Genomic DNA, 23,741 nt, shown 5'->3' with positions numbered 1-23,741 from the left:
GCTATGTATATTTTGTTACAAGTATTCTATTAAATAAGGGTTAAAGACCATTGTGGACTGAATTATTCTGAAACCAATATATACAAGTAAAGTAATATCTGATATAGAAAAAATAAAATAAAAACCAACTGACACTTTTACACATGCTCCAAACAAAAACAATGCTGGATACATGTATAATGGCTTATTTTGCTTCTATCTTAAATCTTAAGAAACAATGATTAATAGCCACTTACAATTCAATAAAAAATTATTGGCAAATGATATGATTCTTAACATAAACTTTGTTCTTCATTTAGAACTCAAACATCTGTTTTTAATAGTTTGTAACAGAGCAGAACAAAACATTTACTAAAAAAAACAAACAACATATCTACTCTACAAGGTGAAATAAAAACTTCAGAAAACATGACCCCTGAATTGTACTAGCTCCTCAAAATATATTACATAAAAAAATAAAACTTCTGTAAGTCTAGTTTTGAACTTAAAATCCTAACTTTATCTACTGGGTACTGAATCTTTCTGTACTTCAAATCACAATAACATAGTTTTTTTTAAATAAAACTAAACAATATAGTTACAACAAACAATATTCAGTTCAAAAGAATCTGGTACACCTGTCATTTTTTTTATCCCATATTGTTTATATTTTACATCAAGACAAGGTAGTCTTAGCACCTATGATTAAAATTATCACCTAGAACTTATAAAAACAGGTAGCTTAGGTGAAGTAAGAGTAATACAATAAACATATGTATCAAAGTAACTTTTTTATATACGGCATGTCAGAGAGTGACACCATAAAAAAGAACAGGTAAAGTTACAAATGTTTATAAATAAAATATTGCTTATCTAAATAGAGAATGTTCAGCAGTTTTGCACATTTTGAAAAACTGTAGACAGTTCTTTATTTAGACCATAACTCGGTATCATGGATGAAAACTGAGAATATTTGAATACCCAATTTTTCAACAAAATGTTTCAAACAAATCTTTTTGAAAAGCCAATATATCAGTCTTTTAAATGTTGTTTTACTAGTTGCACCTAAAATGTGATGTTACTTTAATAACATGCAATAAAAAACAAGTTATCCGCACAAAAATATCTAATTTAATAACTGAGAAATGCATTAGAAAACATCTTTAGTGAAGAAGCAACAGAAAAGGAAAAAACACAACCTTCTACAAAACACCAACACACAAGTATGTAACACAACTACAGTAAGAAGCTATGTGAAACAAGTACTACCTAAATGTACTACACAGAAATGTGGTAGGACTGTATATTTTACTCAAGTCTTACACCTTAAGGGATTTCACATTTATTCCCTATGAATCTAGATCTTTATCAAAACATGTCAACCATGTTCTGTGAAATATTCCACATGAAACCAGATTTGCATAATAATGAAGCCTTCGAAATGTAAATGATTTAAAATATTCTATTAATATTCAAATAAAATTAAATGTTATTTTTTTTTTAAGTTCCATCAAAATTCTAAAATATACTTAAAATTAAGCCCAAAATTCCAACTTACCAGTAAGGTTTCATCTTGGTTATCAAAAACAAAGCACATGATTGTACAGTTTCAGTGTTACATTTTATAATGTATATGAAATATTTGTCAACTTAATTTTAAAACAGCCACAGCAGCCTTTAACATTTTTTAATACAACTCCACCTGTTCCATGCAGACTTCATCAGTATTAAATTAAATCTCCTTGAAAGTTATCCAACAATCTTTAAATAATTAATAGTGGTTTCAGTACCCCTCAAAACAAATCTTAGCTCCAATGATAAAACAGATTAGGCCAAACAAACACAATTCAAATGAGAATGTGTAAATGATAAATAGAATGAATTTCAAACACACGTTACACAAATCTATATATGTGTATCACTCTCTTTCTACATATATCAAATAAAACAAATTATATTAGCAATTTCTTTGTAGTATCTTCCCAGAGGAACCTGATTTTTCTATGACTGGCTTTATATACATTTCATAAGTCACCTTTTTCATTTTTATTTTGTTGTAAAACCTCCAGTATTATAATTTCTCACTTTCCAACCACCTGTTACAATAGCACTCAAAAACTGAAATTATTAAAACAACATTAATCTGCCTCATAAACTATCTGATACTCTTCATTTGGAATTTAAAGAGAAAATAAAAAAATACACTTTGGTTGACACTGTTCCACCAGCTGATTCCACCAGATTAAAAATTCATGAATAATAAAATTTCTCACGATATCAATGTTACAATGACTTCTTGCCTTTCAGTTTATTTATGAGGTTGCATATTTTGAGGGCAGGTCCAAGCTTCAACCCCATGTACTTCATCATCATGTCACTATTTAACAGCATGAGTGCTTTCCCATCAATTTCCTATACGGAGAAATAAACACAAGTATTTAACCCTTCAACTATTAATATGAGTACATTAAGTACTTTCAGTTTTTGTAATGGGTCGTATATTTTATATTAAAGAAGCGTATCAGAGTTTAGTACCTTATACCGTTTAGTACTGAATTTAAAAATAATAACTAGACTTTTTATTACACATACCAGATGTATAATATAATTAAAGCAAACAAGAAGGGAGCACATGAAAGAAATTGGCTTTACATGTCTGTTTCAATTTTTTGTAGTTACATAAGGGTTAAATAGTTGCAAGATACATTCTATTTTATACACACCAAGTTACGCATTTTTTATTCTTGTTTTTTTTCTGTGGAAAAGAGAAAAATGGAAAACTATTTAACTTCATGAGAACTGTACGGTAAATAGAAAAGTAATTTCTAACAAAATATAAATAAAAGATTTTCGGTTTCATGATAAAAAGGATTAAATGTTGTACAAAACTAAGCTAAGTAGTTTCAGGTTAAGGAATGGTACGAAATGGACTCTTTTCAAATACTCACATGTCTGCGGAACAGGTCTGTATGAACACCGAGTCCCTGATCTGAGCTTGTTATGTAACGAATCACATCTTCAATACCCCATTCTGAGGGGCTCTGAGGAGGTTTTTCAGGTACAGGGGTAGTAGAGCTTGCTATAATAAAACAAATAACTTCAAGTCATTAAATAAATGATTATTAATTCCATATAATGATTTTAAAATGTGAAGGTTGTCATGAAATTTAACAAGATTAATACTCAATTCACAAAAAAACCTAAAAGGAACATGAATTAGTTTATGCTTGTTAACTTGTTTCAGAAGATTAATTGTAAGCACTCAAAATATAAAATATTTTGAATCCTAGATTCTGGTGATAAAATTTTTTATTCAGATTACAATGAATTCCAAATTTTAATACACACCTTCAGTCTCTTTCACACTACTAGTTCTGGAAATTTTACCAGGTTTGTGTCCTAAGGAAAGGTAACGAACTCCAGAGTCTGATGATTCCGAGGACCATCGACGTTTCTGACTGGAAGGTTCAACTGTAGGTTGATAACTACCCATTTCTTCTGCAACAAAATAAGTTGGTAATTATATTCTATGCTTCTAGCAAAGGATTCTAAACATTGTTCAAAATGTTAGAAACACATTCCTAGAATTCAGTGGAAAAAGATTTTACTTATTCTCATTATTTTAAAAGTTTTCTTAAAACTTGAAAGTTAAGATACATATATCACCATAGACTAAAATTGTTACTAAATACGTTTTAGGCACAATAAAGAAACTGCACTAAGTCATGAACCATTCATGACCTACAGCTGAGAAAGAAGACCTTATAAAATTTACAGTATGAATGAAAAATATTCCTTCAATATCAAAATTCAAGATATCAGAAAGTGCATTCCTAAAGTGTAAAATTTAAATTTGAACATTTAAAACAAAAATGAAAAACTGAATTTCTTTTTCAAACCAAATTATTCAGTTTCACACAATGATGATTTTTAATGCTGTTGGGACAGGTCAGGGGTTGAAGGCAATGTCATCACATTTGTCGACTTGCATTCAAAAGTTTACTGAGCTACAATTTTATGAATTTATGCCAGTAAGTTTGGAACCAAACTGTAGATTATAATTTATACTTTGGATATTATATACGAGTCTTTTTCTTAATTTAAAAGTAAATATTAAAAGAACACACCTAAATTTTGATTTCAGTGAGTTGCTGATATGTTAAATGCAGCACTGTTTAAAATTAGATTATTGTAATGTTAAAATACTAAGTCTTTGAGTTTGTACAAATTAGGAACTCAAATTACTAATACTGACAAGCTAGAATATAAAATAAGAGCCTCACATCTTTTTATTTTGCTGAGATACAGCTTACATACTGAATCAAACACAGTGGCACCATTCAGCTCTTTCCACTTTTTTGTAACAGTCTCTTATATACTCTTACTGCAGTATGCAACGTGAAAGTGAAAAAACCAATTGACAGCATACAAACTTCCCCTCATAGTTTTCTCAGCCATTTTAATCTGTTAAAAGGCTACCACATCCTTTCAATCCGAGATTTCAATGAGATAGGTTGTGTCTGTAGTCTACTCAAAGTTTCATATTTTTTAAAATCTAAATACATCTTAGTTGTTAAGCTAAGTAAGTTATAGTGTAATCCAAGGGCATCAGTGTAGCTATTTATGTTTTTTTGATTACTCAATTGTATATATATATATATATAAAACCCAAAAACAAATTTTGTTTGATATCCTCCACATGCAAAAGTTTAAAAGGCTTAGCAACCTATGCGCAAGCCGAGTACAAAGTTGATAGCGAGAAGAGGTAATTGTTTACTTCTTTATTTATTGTTCTATATTTTAAGAAAAATAAGTTTAATAATTTATTGCTAAATAGTAATAATCTATATACATATATATAATGTACAATAATTGAAATGTGACTTGTATATTACAAAATATTAGTCCACTGAAACACAGAGAAGACTAAAGATTAGTTTTATATTACTGGATACATAACATGAGTGCACGTGCTCCTCATCAATGCAAGTTATGTAATGTTAGCTAGGCATGACTGTAAGGTCAATATAACAAAAAAATAATAAATATATATATATGTAAATATACAGCATTATGAGACTTACGCTACTCACACTAAGCATTTGTATTTTCATGATATAATATGAAGTCATTTTAGCATGAAAAAAGCATAATTTACATTTATTTCTTTTTTTTTTTTATGATGGTTACAAGGTTGGTCAATTGACAGACCCCACACAGTTAGGGTATAGAAAATAATAAAACATGGTATTACTGAAAAGAACACTGAAATGTATTTAGGAGGTTTTAGAGATTAAAACAAATAATATACAAGATTTTTAGGGTGAAGAATAGTTTTTTTTTTAATCATAACATGAAATCACTTTGCAATCAGACTAATAACAAAACAGCCTGAATATTTTCACAAACAAGTCTTTAGTACATTTCATTGCAAAATCTGATTTTGTGTAGGCAAAAACTTGTAACCTTTACTAAAAAGTATAACAAATTTTGTGAAGATACACATGCTGTATCAAAAGTTATAGTGCAAATAGTTAACATGTGCAAATGTGTAGACAAACTTGTGTATATTATACCAAGCCCACAGGGAAAAGGTTAAACCTTTTAACATAAAAAATACAGCATTTCTATACACAGTATTCTAATGAAATTTCATAATGTAATTTATATTTCAATTAAAACCACCAAATATCAAATACATTTGTTTCACATCCACTTTCATAATTAGTAATTTTTAAAAAAGAACTTTCATATTAACTACATCACAACCACGTTCAAAAGGTTAACTGGCAGAGTGGGTCTTTAACAAAACTTTAATACAATATTCTAATGTTTGTTCAAGCTTCACAACACTTTCTGTACCAAATCCCTACAGTAATATATTAATGTTTGACTGTATACTTACTTATCTTTACAGGGTTTTCAGTATTACAAGTGGTACAACCAATTTTTACAGATTGTACACTAATATATAATTCCATTAATTTTATAGTACTGCATTTGTTTCAACTACCTCATAGGAATTATCTGTACACTCACATACCTACAGAATGTTTTTTGTATTAAATTTACACAACAATCTACTTAAGATCAGGTACATGATTCCTGAGCTCTTTAAGGCTTACAGTATTATATTTGTTACATATTACATCCAAAGATTATTCAGTATTATTTACATTCAAATAATTTTCAAAGGGTTAAATGGAGATTTATTATCTTTTCAAGATATTTAGTATTACATTTTTTATAACAATGTATTGAAGTCTCACCATACACTTACCCCTCTTTACAATACTCTTAGTATTACATTTGTTACAACCACCTTCCAAGGGTTGGCTTGTATAAAAATTTTCACAGCATAATAAGTCTTCAAAAAGATTTTCCAAAAAGCTCCAAAAAGTAGATATTTTATCAACAGGAGGTAAACAGCAGGTGTTGGTTTTTCCATCAAAGACAGCTAAAAGGGAAGAAAACCACTGCAATTGATTTCAACTGAATTTTTTTTCATGGAAAAATAATGTAGTTTTTATAATTCGAAGCAACACATGTAGACACATTCTACAAATACAAAAATCACATGAGCAACAACAAATAAAGAAAAGGTACACTACAAGCTTTCATAATCGAAAGAAGTACAAGTTTGTTTTGAAATTTTGTGAAAAGCTACATGAGGGCTATCTGCACTAGCCATCCCTAATTTAGCAGGGTAAGACCAGAGGGAAGGCAGCTAGTCATCACCACCCACTGCCAACTCTTGGGCTACTCTTTTACCAATGAATAATGGAATTGACCATCACATGCTAATGCCCCCATGGCTGAAAGGGCAAGCATGTTTGGTGTGACAGGGATTCGAACCCGTAACCCTCAGATTATGAGTTGAACACCTTAACCCACTTGGCCATGCTGGGCTGAGAAGTACAAACATAACCTTGTTACTCCTGGGAACACCTGTTGTATTTATTCTACATTTCATTAGACAACTTCAATAGATGGAACATAAAATTTCTGCACCACCTCAACCTGTACATCAAAAAGAACAGTAACAAAGCAACTATTTCTTTGTAAGACAAGAATTTTTTATTTTCTAGTTAACTCTTTTACATGCAACAAACAGTACTTAAGTAAAATGATGGAATACACTGTATAATTGTTTAGAAAACACAAACTTACTGACATTATGTAATGCCAACTTTCTGTTTCAAATGTTTTTCAAACCTTTTTACCTGTAATGATAACTTTTCCATCTCCAGGTCTAAGAAGATTAAAAACACTTTTTTCATTATTTGCACAGTCAACACAGGCTTGAATAGCCTCTCGCAGGACTCTATTCATGGAGCCAGGTCCAAACTGAATTGGAAGCTGAGTAACTTTTCGAGGATCCAAATGAGGTCCACAAGTACAGGAATGGTTAACAAATACACATACTACAAAGAAAACAGTATACACAATGATAAATGTTTATTAGCTGTGACTATTTTCTTTAAAAAAGTACTGATGACTAAAACAAAGAAATACAACTATTACCTGTTTTTACATAAATAACAAAGATTACAACCATTATCACTCAGAAGCCAAAACACTGCTTTTCTCATTTCCCTCTTCCATTTTCATCTTGTCATTAGTTATAGTTAATTAAAATAACTTAATATAAAACAATAACAATCTTTCACTATATAAATTAAACCATACTAATCAAAACTCTCAAACAAATTAAAATATTACTTTAGCCAAACATTTACAAAGATGACACTTACTGTCATTTTAATTTATTACAGACTAAAAATATTAGCAGAAACTCAGCAATTAATGTACAGAATTAATTATGAAAAGTCAGGCAATAATAAATGCAAGAATAACTTCACAATTAAAATTACACCTTACTAATATAATTTAGAGTAACCTCACATGGTATTACAACAAATACTATAAACTGGTTTATTCTATTTACAAGATCCTCAACTCATATCATTTAACGGTTTTAAACAATTAGTACCGCAAATGTATGGATGGATAATAATAATAATAAAAAAGTACATATTTGTGTCTTCTGATCAGTGGTGACAAAACAGTGAAAACTGTGTACACAGGCTGCCCACTCACTCCAATTCAGTCCCCAGTATTGGTAAGTTTACACAGTTGACTGTTTATTGATTGATTGATTGATTTAGTGTTTTATGGCACAAAGCAGCTAGGCTATCTGCCAAATGTCCGGTTAAAAGGTAAACCAAATTAAATGTAATAAAATACAGAAAAGGAAATGAAGGTAAAACAAAACATCATTGAAAAACAGAAAAAGCATAAAACCAATGTTGACACCTAGTTTACAATGGTAAGAGAGAAAGCAGAGTAAAAGAAGTTGTAAAGTACTTTCTCTAGCAAAATGGTAATGATCATAACCTGCCAGGAAGACTAACAGGTAAGTTCAAGAAACACCATCAGTAACCTGAAGTTGGCCTTTCCAGTCCTGTTTCCGGGTTATGTGTCAACAGCCATTATCAAAATGTAAAATAATAGAAGTTTTAAAAGACACATAGCAAAATCGTAATAATGAGTAGCCATATGTCCAGTAAAAAGGTAAAAGTAAAGTAAATGTAGTAAAATTTGTAAAAGTAAACGAAGGTAAAAACAAAACAGCAATTAAAACAGAAAATTGCATAAAACCGATGTTGACATCCAGTCTATAAGGTTGTAAAGGACTTCCTGTAGCAGAATGGTAATGATCATAACCCGCCAGGAAGACTAACAGGTAAGTACCAGAACCACCGTCAGTCACCTGAAGTTGGCCTTTCCAATCCTAGTATCAAGTTATTTAACATTCTGGCCATTTTCTAATGTCAAATTGAACGAGAGATTGAGACTCTGAAAAGGGAACCACAATTAAAAAGGTGTAATGAATAAATATCCAACACTTAAATGAGATTAAAAAGATTAATGGCCATTAAAAAACTAAAAACTTTATCAAGGTGGACAGTGTCATCATCACCAATAACACTGTCCAATGTTACAGATAAACCCTGGGAAAAAACATGTTTAAAATAGTGCCGTCATTGAGAATCGTAACGATGACAAGAAAGTAAAATGTGGCTTACAGTGATTTGAGTGTTACACAAACTACACACTGGTGCAACAGTTCCAGATAAAAGAAATCGATGAGTCAAAAAACTGTGACCAATGTGTAGTCTAGTTAGAACAACCTCCTCCTTCCGAACCTTACAGAAGCTAGATGGCCAAAGCCCAATATAGGGTTTTATTTGAAAAAGCTTGTTGTCGCGTTGCTCACTCTAAGTGGATTGCCAGCTGGCATGGAGCCGAGCCTTGAATACAGGACCATAGTCCATGTACAGAATTGGCACAGTGGTGACAGTGTCAGAGCAGATAGATTTAGCTGCTGTGTCTGCAAGCTCATTTCCGCGAATACCAACATGGCCTGGTATCCAGAAAAACTGGATAGAAGTAGCAGTTAATGAAAAATGGGCCAGTCGGTTTTGAATATCAGCAAGAACAGTGTGTGAACCAACGTGTAGCGATTCCAGGGCTAGTAGAGAACTAAGTGAGTCAGTATAAATAGTGCAGTTTGAGTACTGCTCAGCTTCTATGTGATCCAGGGCAAGAGATACGGCGTACAGTTCAGCAGTGAACACAGAAGCTGTAGAGGGGCTTCTGCGCGCAACCACCGAACCGCAACAAACCATAGCAGAGCCCACTGAATTACCTAATTTGGAACCATCTGTATAAATGGGAACGGAATGATTGTTTGAAAGATGTTCATTAAATAAAAGACAGTACTTCCAATCTGGAGTATCTGCCTTTTTCAGATGACTGAAAGAAAGGTCACATTTGGGGGCTGTAATAAGCCATGGTGGGATGGGCTGACCTGTGGATTCTGTAATGTTATCCAAGGACAGACCCAATTCATCCAATTGTGCCTGGATGCAAAGGTCAAAAGGAGCAATGGCAGATCGTCTGTTTTGAAAAAGTACAGCCCACCGAGGAAGGAAAACACATCCCCAGGTGGGATGCTTTGGTAAGGAACGAAGTTTCAAAGAATATAGTAAAGATAGTTGCAAACGGCAAAGGTGCAGAGAAGGTTCTTGAGATTCAATGTATAAGCTTTGAATTAGAGAGGTGCGGAAAGCCCCAGTGCAGAGTCGAAGTCCTTGGTGATGAATGGGGTCTAGCATCTTTAAGGCCGAGGGTCTGGCAGAGCCACAGACCATTGATCCATAGTTGAGTTTTGATCGAATAAGAGCACTATATACCTTTAACATTGAACAGCGATCTGCTCCCCAACTGGTAGTAGAGAGGACATGGAGGATGTTCAGTGCTCTTGTGCATTTGACCTGTAGCTGCTTTAAGTGTGCTATAAAGGTCAGCTTACGGTCAAAGATAAGCCCCAAGAACTTGGTCTCAGGGACCACTGGCAGCAAAACTTCACCAATATGAAGTTCAGAATCAGAGTGAATACCCCATTGGCAGCAAAAGTGCATGCAAACGGTTTTAGAGAGAGAAAAATTTAAGCTGTTCCCCATAGTCCACTTCAGTACACGACTGAGGGCAGTTTGTAGTTGCCACTCAATATATCTCATGTTCGATGACTGACACAAGATGTGAAAGTCATCAACACACAGCCCATTCGCAACAGTAAGAGGGAGTTGTTCAGTGATGGCATTTATCTTTATATTGAAAAGTGTGACAATCAAAACACAGCACTGAGGGATTCCAAGTTCCTGTACAAAAGAACGAGAAAATTTCAAACCCACACGAACTTAGAATCTCCTGTCCATTAAAAATGTTTTAATAAACATGGGTAAATGGCCACGTAACCCATATGTATGGAGGTCTCGCAAAATGCCATACCTCCATGTTGTGTCATAAGCCTTCTCAATGTCAAAGAATATTGATACAAGATGTTGGCGTTTGAGAAAGGCTTCTCTGATTGATGTTTCAAGTCGAATTAGGTGGTCTGTGGTGGAGTGCTGTTGTCGTAACCCACACTGGGTGGGTGAGAGGAGGTTGTTTGAATCGAGGAACCAAACAAGACAAACATTAACCATCCTTTCTAAGGTCTTACAGAGACAGCTCGTCAAAGCAATTGGACGGTAGTTTGAAGGAATCTTGGGATCTTTCCCTGGCTTAGAGAAAGGTAAAATAATACCCTGGCACCAGGCATCAGGAAAAACATTCTTGTGCCAGATCCGGTTAAAGACAATTAGAAGGACATCAAGATAAGCAGGAGATAGATGATGCAGCATGTCATAGTGTACATCATCAGGTCCAACAGATGTACTGCCAGACAGATGAAGGGCCATTTTCAGTTCCACCAGTGTAAAGGGACAATTACAGTCAAAGAGACAATCAGTTCGAAAGGAAAGAGGTGAAACACTCTGCCCGAGTCTTGATGGCCAAGAAGGTGGAGGAACAAGCAGAAGTGCTAGATACCCGGCAAAAGCTTTCACCTAGAGTATCAGCAATGCTCCGGACATCAGCCACCTCTTGACCATCAGAGTCAGATCAAGAGAGGGACAGAATTGTAGTGCCCACTGACCTTTCGAATCCTGTCCCATATGACCTTGGAACTGGTGGTAGAAGATATGTTAGTAGTGAACTTAATCCAAGATTCCTTCTGGCTTTGACGTCTTACCCACCTAGCATGTGCACGGGCCCGTTGGAAAGCGACATGGTTCGAAAGTGTGGGATATCTACGAAAAGTATCCCAGGCCCATTTTGAGCCTTCCGTGCTAAGTGGCAAGCAGAATTCCACCATGGACAAGGTTTTCGTGGAAAACGTGTCGAGGTTTTAAGAATACACTGAGCAGCTGCTTGTAAAATACAGCCAGTTACTGCTGCCACACAGTTGTCTATTGATGACTGATTCACAATGGCAGGATCAAGTTCTGCGAGAGCAGTGAAAGTGGACCAGTCTGCCTGATCCAGCTTCCACCGGGGCATGCGGGTAGGTGGTGTCGACCACAGCCAGTCTCTCTCAAAAGTATAGGAAAATGATCACTACCTAGTGGATTATTGTCAACCATCCATGAAAAATGGGAGAATAATGAAGGGGAGCAAACTGAGAGATCAATAGCGGTAAAGGACTGACTAGGTACATGAAAATAAGTGGAAGAACCAGTATTGAAAAGAGAAAGATTGTGATCAGAGAGCATACACTCTACAGTGCGACCCCTCCCATCGATAACAGCACTTCCCCAGAGGGGATGATGTCCATTAACATCCCCCAGGAGTAGAAAGGGAGACGACAACTACACAATGAGAGCATCAAGATCTGATTGATCATATGTCTCTCCGGGGTACAGGTAGAGAGAACAAACAGTGATGGTATGACCCAAGGAAACACGGATGGCTACGGCCTCCAAGGGTGTGTTGAGTGACAAAGACAGGGTAAGCACATGCTGATCACCAATAGTGTTGCCCCTTCATGTACTCATCTATCACACAACCTGTCATTTCTGTACAGAGAAAACTGCCGAATGGTGACTTTATCAACAAGTTTTAGAAATGTTTCTTGTAAGGAAAGACATACAGGATGGTAGGAAGCAATCAATGTTTTGATATCATCCAGATTAGAACGTAAACCTCGACAATTCCATTGTATCAAGGTGGCCATTTTTAATGACAGGTAGGCGAAGTGGCTGGAGAACCCTTCTTTTTTCCTTACTGTCCATAGTCAAAGGAGGTCTATTAACCTCCATGGATCCTGCCCTGGCAAAGACTGGGCAGGTCTTTGTTATTGGAAGGGGATTCCAGTGACTGAGGACGCGAACGAATGATTGTTTTGCCTCTTGGGGTGGGAGAAAAAGATGTATCAGAAGAAATGCCTGTACTGGAAGCTGAAGGATGTGGATCTTGAGGTTTCCTGGAATGTATGGGAGGAACAGAGATGGGTGTGGAAGTCGATTCATCAACCTTTTTAACCATGGAGGTCAAAAGGCTTTTCATTTGTTTTGAGCAATTTCTGAGCCTCATGATAACTAATGTTATGAGTCGTTTACAAACGCTGCACCTCTTTTTCCTCCAACCATTTTGGGTAAGAACGAAAGTAGGAAGGGTGAGAACCATTGCAGTTGACGCAATGTAGGTCCATGTCACATTCATAGGCATTGTGGTCCTTGCCACCTCAACGAGCCCATGTCAGGAAACCATGACATGATGTTTTTGAGTGGCCGAACCTCTGACACTGGAAACATCGGAGGGTTTGGAATGTATGGCCGTATCCTCCAAATTAAATAACCTGCCTTGATAGTGGCAGATGCACGTGATGATGTAAATCTCAATACGAGGGTATTTGTTGGCAATGTAACTCCATCTTTGCGAGTGGAGATGCACCTCACTGCAAAAATTCCTTGAGTTTCTCTCAAGCAAGAATCTCTGACTTGGGGACATTCTTCAAATCCCTCTCAACAATAACTCCTCGTGATGAATTCAAGGTAGCATGAGGGGTACCCTCAATAGGTATATCCCCAATTGCCATTGAATTCAAGAGGAGTTCACTGTAGTGGATTGTGGATGTTTCAACTAATATGTCTCCAGATCGAAGCTTCTTTACTGACTTTGGAGAGCCAGCAAAACCCTCTAGTCCCTTCTGAATAAAAAAGGGGGACAATTGCCCTGAAGGTTTTTCTGAAAGAATGTAATATAAGAAAAATGAGGTACGTGTGTTACAGATGTTGAAGATTGCTGCTCAAAGTCTTCAAGACGTGGTTGCTTACCTATTAACTGTTTTTTCACTATTTTATTTAAATTTTTTGAAGGAGGATCCATAGGAAAAAAGAAAAATTTCGGTACCCACTGACCCCACCCACCATGGAGCCCTATGAGGGGATGCATTACAATATTATGCAAGGACAATGCAGCAACACCAGGGTTTCGTGAGCACTATACCCAAACACCAGTATCAGGCACTATGTCCACAACACCTGTTGAGAACTTCCAACACTGGTACTTGGTTGACTTTAGCCCAAGTGGACCAGCCGAATGACCCAAGGGGGTCACCCAAAGGCTGCCCATCTACAGGAATTCAAGGCCAAAGTGGTGTGTTTTGGATGGACCTCTCAACCACCAGGATCCACTCCTCCCCCTTCATGGGTCGCCACGCATGGCAAACACGTGGGTGGATGTTTAGATCCCAAAGAAGGTAACCAGACAGAACAGAACCTTTCCTGAGAGGTCCCCTCACCACGTACAGGAATCCACACTGAGGGGTTGACTGTTTAAATAGACTGTCATCAGACACAAGACAAAATGTAGCAGGGAAAACAAAGAGCTTCAAGTGACAGCAACTGTAGAGAGTGAATTACAAGAACTCCTGCTGACATGTCCAGCCAAGAGAATACATTATAATAAAATTATAAATTATGTATGCCAATTTTTGTGTACAAACAGAATCTGTCTTAATATGTGCATGCACAGTTTTGTGTTAACATGATTTCTGTGTTTGTATGTGTGTATACAACTAACTGACAAATAGTTTCTATGTTACTTTAAAAAATATATCTACTATACAACCAAACCTGGTAAGCTTTGTGAAACAAGCAACCTAATTAATTTTTCAAATGAAGCTTAACAACAGCTGGCACAGGAAAAAAGAAAAAAAAGGGCTAACCAGTGGGATTTTGTTTAGCAACAGTGCTAGTGTCTGGTTCTGTAACTAAAACATTTGGTGACCGAGATCGCTTTGAATCTTCTTCTGAATCAGCTGACACAGATGTTGCAGAGTTTGACTGTTTGTCAGATTGCTGACTGTTGTTAGTAGAAGTCCTTGTTCGTGTGCTGCTACTAGGATCTGAGTTCTGACTGCTGTTGGTAGAAGTCCTAGCTCGAGTGCTGCTACTGGGACTCTGGGTGTTGCGAGGTGATGGAGGTCGAGGAGGAGGAACCGGAGGTACAGATTGAGGGATATTAACTTTGGCCTGTGTCTTTGGCTTACTTCCTGGCAAAGCTAGACAACAATTAAAAAACAAGTATCAGCACACACCTTAATCCTACAAAAAGTTTAAAACTTAAGATCAAATCTCAAAGTAGATTGTAGAATTTGCACTTACAGGTGTCTGCAAGTTTTATCTTCACATTTATACATGTTTTAGAAAAATACAGTATATGAAGTGAATCATATATTGTTCAAAAATAAGTTTCTACTTCCATAATGGGGAGCAAAACATTAGCATTTTGAATTACAGAAAATTAAAACTGTTATGCAACACTTTTAAACTAGTTATTTTTGTTTCACAAAGCAGATCATATATCATGCTTTTCTTCCCATTACTAATACCCAATTACCTATAAAATATTTCAATAATTATTTTTTACAGTTAATAAATTTTATTACTTGATTTTCAAACTTGATTTGTACATTATAAACAAACAAAGGTGAAGAAAATACAGAACACATATGTTTTTATAACAGTACTACCTTTATACCCTGGAGGTTGAAGAGGATGACCACTAGCTTTACACCAGCCCACAGGAAAGATGTCCCTTGAATCAATCTTACACCAGTAGTCAAATGCTCCTCTCCAACCATCAAAAGCAACAAAAATCATGTCATCCTTTACAGTTGCCACTGTAGCTGGACACACCAGATGTGGGTTTTTCCTGTCCAAAGCTTCTAACTTCATGCCCACTTTAAAGTTATTAGATTTTGGTGTCATCGGTTCCTGCAAATTATGCATTCATTATCTATGGTTCTAATAAGTTTACCACTCCCTAGTGTCACCTATTTAAAAAAACATAAATTTAACACCAGAGGGCATGGCATGTCTTTTTAAAATGCTAATAATTCGACTAATGAATCTGTAAATTTCTTCTGTTCCCTTTATAACTGAAGAAAATTTTCAAATTATTCTCTTTGTAACTATAATATAAAGATCCATTCTGACCATCTTGAGCTAAAGCCATCAGACTTTTAATTGTATTTTTATATGTCTAATAATATATATTACTCTCTATTCCCACAGCTGTATGTGCTTACATCTACATAAACACACACACACACACACAAATAAATAATCTGTAAGATAGTTTTTGTGTAAAACTGTCATGGTAACTAAAAAAAAAAGATAAAATTCTTTTAAACTGCTCATTTTGATTCAGCATATTCCATATATCAAGTGATAGCAGTCTTTTTAAAACTGTAATTTTAAATACTGTAATAACAGTAACTTAAGTTTCAGGTAATGGACCCACAAACAAGTCCATAACTATGCAAAAAAAGTGAGATATTTTGTACTAAACACTATTTAGAGTAAGTAAAATTCCTTTTAATATCAAAATTTAAATGTTTCTAAATGGACTGACAAAATGATAAAGATTTATTTTTAAACAAATCATAATTTTCCCAGCCATCACTTAAATGTGTAGTCAAACCTAAGTTAAAAAAATGTGTAACCAACTTGTTAGTAATCCTTGTGCATTACATATTTTAAAAGCATAGACAGAAATTCTTTAAATTTGAAACTAGAACATAATTAAATTAAAAACCAATCTTACACTATCATAAAATGTAAAAACATAAATAATGTGTTAATTAAACTTAAAACTATTACAAACTGAAGTTAAATCAATAAATTTACTTCTTGACCACATACCTGAACCATTTTAAATATTACATTAATTAGTAATATAAAAAGGCATAAAACCTCACATACTGTTTTGCTATTACCAATTAAATAGATAAAAATATTCATAAAAATTAAAATCTATATCATACAGTCATTTTGAAATTACCCTTAGACTTCCCACTCTGCCAACTCAACCCCGTTCTACACATTTCAGCAGCTATACATTTCTTCCAGTAGAGTCATGACCAAAGTTCATTGAAAAATAGCATACAAAATCTCTATTTTTATTGGATCAGATACTAACTCGGTTTTCTTTTCTCTTAAATATAACCATCACTTCACAAATTCTGCCTATGATAACAACTCTTTAAAGCATGCTGTTTTTTATCCAACACACAATCTGACACATCAGCTAATTATAATTTCTTCTTTTTCAGTGAAATTAATTATCATTCAGTTGAAAGCAATTAACAGATAATATTAAACCACTGACTTATCTATAATTCCCCATCATAATTGTAACCACAGACACACAAAATCAATTTTTTAAACGCAAAATAAAATTACATATATACCACTGAATATCTGATTAAAATCTTACCACTTGATGTGAGTGTGTGTTTTCTCATAGCAAAACCACATCGGGATATCTGTTGAGCCCACCGAGAGGAATTGAACCCCTGATTTTAATGTTGTAAATCCGTAGACTTACCGCTGTACCAGTGAGGGGCTCTTGATGTGAGGTATGATGTTTAATTAAATTTAAAACTAGATGGCAGGCTTCCTCCAAGTATATTTTCATTTAGATTAAAAGTTTCAATTTTTAAAAATGAGGTAGTTATTTGTTCAAATCCTACTTGGAACAGAAACATTCTTTCATTCATATATTTCTATTATGGTTGTAATCAATTTCTTGCAAGATGGAACAGGTTTCTAAACATTCTTTCATTCATATATCTCTATTATGGTTGTAATCAATTTCATGCAAGATGGAACAGGTGTTGATTATATTCAAAAACTTTTTATACAAATCATAAACCATGTGCAAATTTTGCGATTCCGGCTGCTACGTTTTCAGTGTTATGCTCTTCAATTATTTGTTGCCAATCTATTAAAATACACTACGAAAATTGTGACTAATTAATCATTTATGCTGTTGTAAAAAATACTTAAAAAATATTTAAAGTACTTATTCAGTGGTACTTAATAGTAAATGTACACTTGTATATGTGATAAAATTAACTGAAATCAAAAATTACTACATTAAGAAATTCAACTCACCTGAATTTTTTTCTCGTGTAGTTGGTAAAAATGTTATTATTAAGAGGATATTACAAAAACAAGACATCAACATTTGACAAAAGCATAAATTCTATAAATGTGTTATATGTAACAGCATACACAGAATCATTCGAAATACAAGAAATATTCTACCTTCTTGAATATTTTGGCTGGTGCAATTTCTGCCCCATTCAAAGTTTTCAACAAAAACATGGGCCAGGACGAAGCATTCATTCGGAACCCTAGAGGAGGCTGCAACATTCCACCATTTTTCTCACAGTGACCAATAGGATGTATCTCTGATGAGTCTACTAGACGCCAGAAATCATTCTTATTGTCTCCTCCATCTAATCTCAGACGCAGACGGGGACCCTGAATACCGACAACTGTTGCTATACATGTAGAGGTTACATTTCTAGGATCCAGAGCTTCCAGTTTCATACCAACTTTAAACTCATTAGTTGGTGGTTGTGGATGCTACAATCAAGTATTAAAAATAATTACTTTCTTATAACACAATACTTATTTCCTTTTTTTTTTAATGAAATTACATGGATTTCTTACAGTTCTAATTCATTTACCAAAAATTATCTTATTAAGGATAATCTATGGAAACTTAAAGTAAAATAATTTTTAAAAACATTTACAAGTAAATGATTCCTGAAAATCCTATTCAAATGTCAGTATTAAAATATTTTTATCATTATAACTCTTTAATTCTCAATTGCTTTTAAAGTTTTATGCCACAAAAAAATCTCTTACAATACCACCCTTTAACTGAACGAAAAAATCACCCAATTCTCAGATATCTTGGAATAAATTTAAAACAGAGAAATGTTTGTTTATAAATCAATACCTAACAAGCCTTTATCATTGCAATGTTTCATAAAACATTTTTACCCAGAAATTTTCATATTTTCAATATCACAGTTACATTTCTAATTTCATAAATTACTTTTCCTAATCTACAAGAACTGGAAAACTTGATTTAAATCCTCAATATGCAGAATCAAATCTAAAAATTAAAATTAACGAGAATGACTGTGAACTGAAGTTAAATAATCTTAAAACATTCAGTATTAAAATCTAAAATCCTTAACAAGTGTATATAAAAACAGGTTAACTATACTCAGAATAGAGTACATTAAACATATAATAAATTATCTGTAATCTACTGATGTTAATGACTGTTTCCACTATGTTACATTTTATGAATGTCAAGGACTTTTCCAATGTATCTCTGGTTTTGTTTTACCATTTTTACATCAGACACCTTTAAAAGATGTATTATGATATTTTCTAAATATAGTTTTTTTCTTTCTAATTAGACAGTCTTTTCATTTTAAACTTATGTGAGGACAGTTAAAACCATCAAGAACATTTTTTCAACCACTTGTTATTTAGTTTTACACAAGTTGATGAGTTCAACAATTTTATGCATTCACATAATCAGTTAGTTATTAATTTTATATAACCATGTAATATTTACTTATATTACAAGTTTACTTATAATTTTTAACACAGCCTGTAAATAACAGCATAATTATACAGAATGTAAAAAGCACAAGGATCTGTGCTTGCACTTTGGAAAACAATTATAAGTATTTTTAGAATGTATTGGACTAACAAATAAACACACAGAGAAGTAGGACACATAAAAGTGCTTTGCTTGTGTTAAAACTTATGTGGTTGTAGTTAGTTATTTTCCTTTTGGTAGTTTGTTCTAGTAAGACTGAGATCAAATATTACAAAGATTTTCTACATATTTTCTTGTTTTATCCGTAATAATAAAAGAAATCCAGATAAATTCAGGTCAACAGATTATTTGATTTTTACTTTCTTATAAGTAATTAGATAAACATTTTATTGTAAATGTACAAGTTCAAAAGCATACATAATATTTATGCATGCATAAAGAAATGCAGAAATGCATATGACCATAAGATTGAATAAAACAAAAGAAAGAAAAAGACAATAATAGAACTATTTTTCTATTTTCAACAACTATTATCAGTTCTATTTAAATAAAACTAGTTTGTTTTTTTTACCTGCTTGAAGCAAGAAGCAGGTGCAGCATCTGAACTTGTTTCTTTAAGATATTCAGCCCAGTCAAAGTAACCTATGAAACATATAAGAAACAAGCTAAACAGCCATAAGCACACACTATTATATTTTTCCATATCACAAGGTTAAAACAGTTTTTGGGCTTTGCAGAATTAAACATACCAAAACATTCAAATTAAAACAACAACTTAGAAATCAATAAAGTTGGAACAAACATTCATCAACTTTTTTCATGTTTACAAAAAATACAGTTTTTGTAAATCTCCACAAAACAGTTTGGTTTGTTTTCAATTTTGTACAAAGGCATGCTAGAGCTATCTGCACTGACCTCCCAAAATTTAGCAGTGTAAGATTAGAAGGCAGGCAGTTAGTCATCATCATCTGCTGCCACCTATAGGGATACTCTTTAGCCAATGAATAGTAGGATTGACTGTTATATTATACTACCCCCATGGATGAAAGGGTGAGTATGTTTGGAGTGGCGGGGACTCAAACCCACGACCCTCAGATGGCAAGTCGAGCACCCTAGCCACCTGGCCATGCCAGGCCTAAAAATAACTTAATCTGTTCCAAAGTAAGTGAAATAAATAATTTAAAACAAAACCAAAGGCAAGTGCAATCATAAACACAATGTACACAACAGAGCACTTTGAGCCTATAAAATCTGTGATGATACTTACCTGTACTTTCATACTGATACTGTGCACCATTTGACTGCTTTCCTTTAGGCTTGTCTGATATTGACTGGGGATTACTGCATTCTTTAAGTCTGTGTTTTTGCAGACAGTCAGTGCTACAGAAATCTTTCACATGACCTTGTTCTTCTAACCTCACAGGAGACCCATGGATCACACTGTCACATAATGTGCAAGATACCTGAAAACTGACTTCCATGAGAAGATAACCAAGCCATACATCATACTTGTATTAAGACTACTATTGAAAGGCAATGCAAAACAGTTAAAGACCACACCTATACTAAAAACAATAAATGACTGTTGAAAAGGTAAAGCATACACTGTACTTTTATAAATAGCAATAAAACACAACAATGGTCAAAAGCATAAAATAAACAGAAAAATGAGAAACATTTTATATTTCAGTAAGAACAAGGAAGGGTACTGTAAAACAGACAAACCAATATGACACATGCATTGAAAGGAATTACAGGGAAGGTAAGATAAATAAGGTATATATACTAGCTAATTGAAATGCAAGAAGAATACTGAACACTTTTAAAAAGGTTATTTATTAAAATAAACAGTAAGAACACCATTAATAGGATATAGTAAAACATCAGTACCTTTTAAGTAGTTAAATTGATCCCTAACTAAAGCCCATAAATATTTTTATTTAATTTCAAGTAATTTTTTTAACCCTGCAACAACGGGTCGGGGGTTAAAGGCCATGTCATCATGTTTGTTGGCTTGCACTCAAAAGTTTATTAAGTACTATTTTATGAATTTATGTCAATAAATTTAGAATCAAACTAGATTACAATTAAAACTTTAACATTATATAGGAGTTAATTATTTTAGTTTGAAAGTAAACTTTAAAAGAACATGCCTAAATACAGATTTTAGTGAGTCACTTGGTATGTTGAATGCAGCAATGGTTAAAATTAGATGTTTGTGATGTCAAAACACTAAGTCTGTAGTTTGGTACAAATTAGGAACTCAAATTACCAATATTAAAATGCTAGAATATAAAATAAGAATCTCATATCTTTTAATTTTGCTGAGATATGGCTTATGTAATGAATCAAACACAGTGGTTCCATTCACCTCTTTCAGTTTTTAGAAATGGCCTCTTATATACATTACTTCAACATGACATGTGGATAACCAACTGACAGCTTAGAATAACCCCCGAGGGGTTTTCTCAGTCATTTTAACCAGCGAAAAGGCTATATGTTCTTTTGAACCAAGATTTCAAGAAGGTAGGTTGTGTATTTAGTCTGTTCAAAGTTTCAAATTGTTTTAAACCTAAATACATCTTAATCATTAAGCATAGTAAGTTATAGTGCAATTCTATGGTATCAGTATAGTTATTTATGATTTTTTGGTTATTTAAATGTATATATAAAACCTAAAACACATTTTATTTGTTTGATATTCTCCACATACAAAATTTTAAAAGGCTTAGCAACTTATGTCCAGCAGCAGAAACAGAGTTCAAAGGTCAAAGATGAAAGATATAATATAACTCTTTGCTTTACTTCTTTATTTATGGTTCTGTATTTTAAGAAACATTAGTTGAATAACTTATTTCTAAACAGTAATAATGTATCTATACATATAATGTATAATATGACAGGGAAGACGAAAGTCAGTTTTACGTTACTGAATATATAGCATGAGTGCACGTGCACCACATCAATGCAAGTAATGTTATGTTAGCTAGGAGTGACTGGAATGTCAATATAATAAAAAATAATAAATATATACATGTTAATATACAGCATTATGAGACTTTAGCTGATCAAACTACGCATTTCAATTTTTGTGTTATAACATGAAGTCATTCTAGCACGAAAAAAGCATAATTTATATTTATTTCCTAATTTCTTATGATGGTTACAACATTGGTCAAATGACAGACCCCACACAGTTAAGGTATAGAAAATAACAAAATCTAAAGTCTTACTGAAAACAAACATTTGAAATGTATTTAGGATGTTTTAGAGATTATGCAACTATTATTTGAGATTTTTGGAATGAAGAATAGTTTTTGATCATAACATAAAATCACCTTGCACTCAGACTAGTAACAAAACAGTCTGAATATCTTCACAAACAAATCTTTAGTACAGATATTTCATTATAAAATCTGATTTGTTTTGTGTGTAGAAACCTGTAATCTTTACTAAAAAGTATAACAGATTTTGTGAAGATATAATACATGCTGTATCAAAAGTTATAGTGCAAATACTGAACATGTACAAATGTGTAGATTAACTTGTGTATATTATACCGAGCCCATCACAAAAGGGTTAATAAATCATACCGTCAAAAATTTCACATATTTTTCTTTTGATCTCTACCAGCTTTACAAAATGTATATAAATCTTATCATAAATGGTACAGACTTTAAAGTTCAATTAACCTTTTCTAAACAAAATGTCATTCTACTGTTACACCAGAAATATGCCATATTATCCTCTAAAAATTCTAAGTAATAAGATCTAATTCTCAAAACCATAAATAAAACAACTGAGCTTTTCATTAAGAATTCTAGATCAAAAGCTATGTTCAGATCAAATTCTAGATTTTTAAAAGTTTTTAAAATACCACCCTCTTAAATTTTGTATACAATAATAAGTTTAATATTTAGGTCACTTTGTAAAACAGCTTTCTGCTATGAAGCTGATATTGGATGTTATTACTTTCTTATGCTGAAATATACTTCTGATAGGTACTTACCTCCTCTCATTCAGTACTAGACCCTACATTTTTTTTCACATGCCAGAAGCACTGAACTCTCATACTGTTCAACTACTTCTCACACACAAATCATCTTGCAACAATCTTCCACCATTGTGACTATGACACATTCTCCCGACACATTCTAGTTTAGTCTACCAAATTATTACTCTGAGATTAGGCCGTGAGAAGGAAGTGTGGGCAAAGGTAAGTAACTATGAGAAATACATTTGCAGTAAAGGAAAATAGCTTCAGATATGGTACAATTCCTCTTCCCACATGTATAGCTAGAACCCCATATCAAACTGGCAGAGGGATGGGTATGAGAGAGAGAAAGAAGCATCCTTCAAAAGTATCTGAAGAACTACCTTGGAGTGTGATCTCCACTGGGAAAGAAACACATATGAGAGACCACACCATTTCT

At 33.4% G+C, this 23,741-nt stretch overlaps 1 protein-coding gene across 4 annotated transcripts in view; it reads right to left on the bottom strand.

The window, feature by feature from the left end:
- Positions 1–23,741, bottom strand: part of Scm (Polycomb protein Scm) — a 61,849-nt gene that overhangs the window by 16,988 nt on the left and 21,120 nt on the right. For all 4 annotated transcript variants that reach the window (XM_076501627.1, XM_076501628.1, XM_076501626.1 and 1 more), the window contains 10 exons: positions 20,576–20,771; positions 19,880–19,950; positions 17,985–18,308; positions 15,404–15,647; positions 14,597–14,932; positions 7,203–7,403; positions 6,260–6,436; positions 3,328–3,477; positions 2,928–3,058; positions 2,280–2,391 (listed from right to left, as the gene is read on the bottom strand). In XM_076501627.1, the coding sequence (XP_076357742.1) occupies positions 2,280–2,391; positions 2,928–3,058; positions 3,328–3,477; positions 6,260–6,436; positions 7,203–7,403; positions 14,597–14,932; positions 15,404–15,647; positions 17,985–18,308; positions 19,880–19,950; positions 20,576–20,771 (1,942 nt within the window). The remainder of the gene's footprint in view (positions 1–2,279; positions 2,392–2,927; positions 3,059–3,327; positions 3,478–6,259; positions 6,437–7,202; positions 7,404–14,596; positions 14,933–15,403; positions 15,648–17,984; positions 18,309–19,879; positions 19,951–20,575; positions 20,772–23,741) is intronic.

The sequence above is a fragment of the Tachypleus tridentatus genome, chromosome 5 (assembly GCF_004210375.1).
Source record: "Tachypleus tridentatus isolate NWPU-2018 chromosome 5, ASM421037v1, whole genome shotgun sequence".
Classification (NCBI taxonomy): Eukaryota; Metazoa; Arthropoda; class Merostomata; order Xiphosura; family Limulidae; genus Tachypleus; species Tachypleus tridentatus.
Note: the sequence above shows the minus strand (reverse complement) of the source record. Positions and strands in the feature narration are given on the sequence as shown.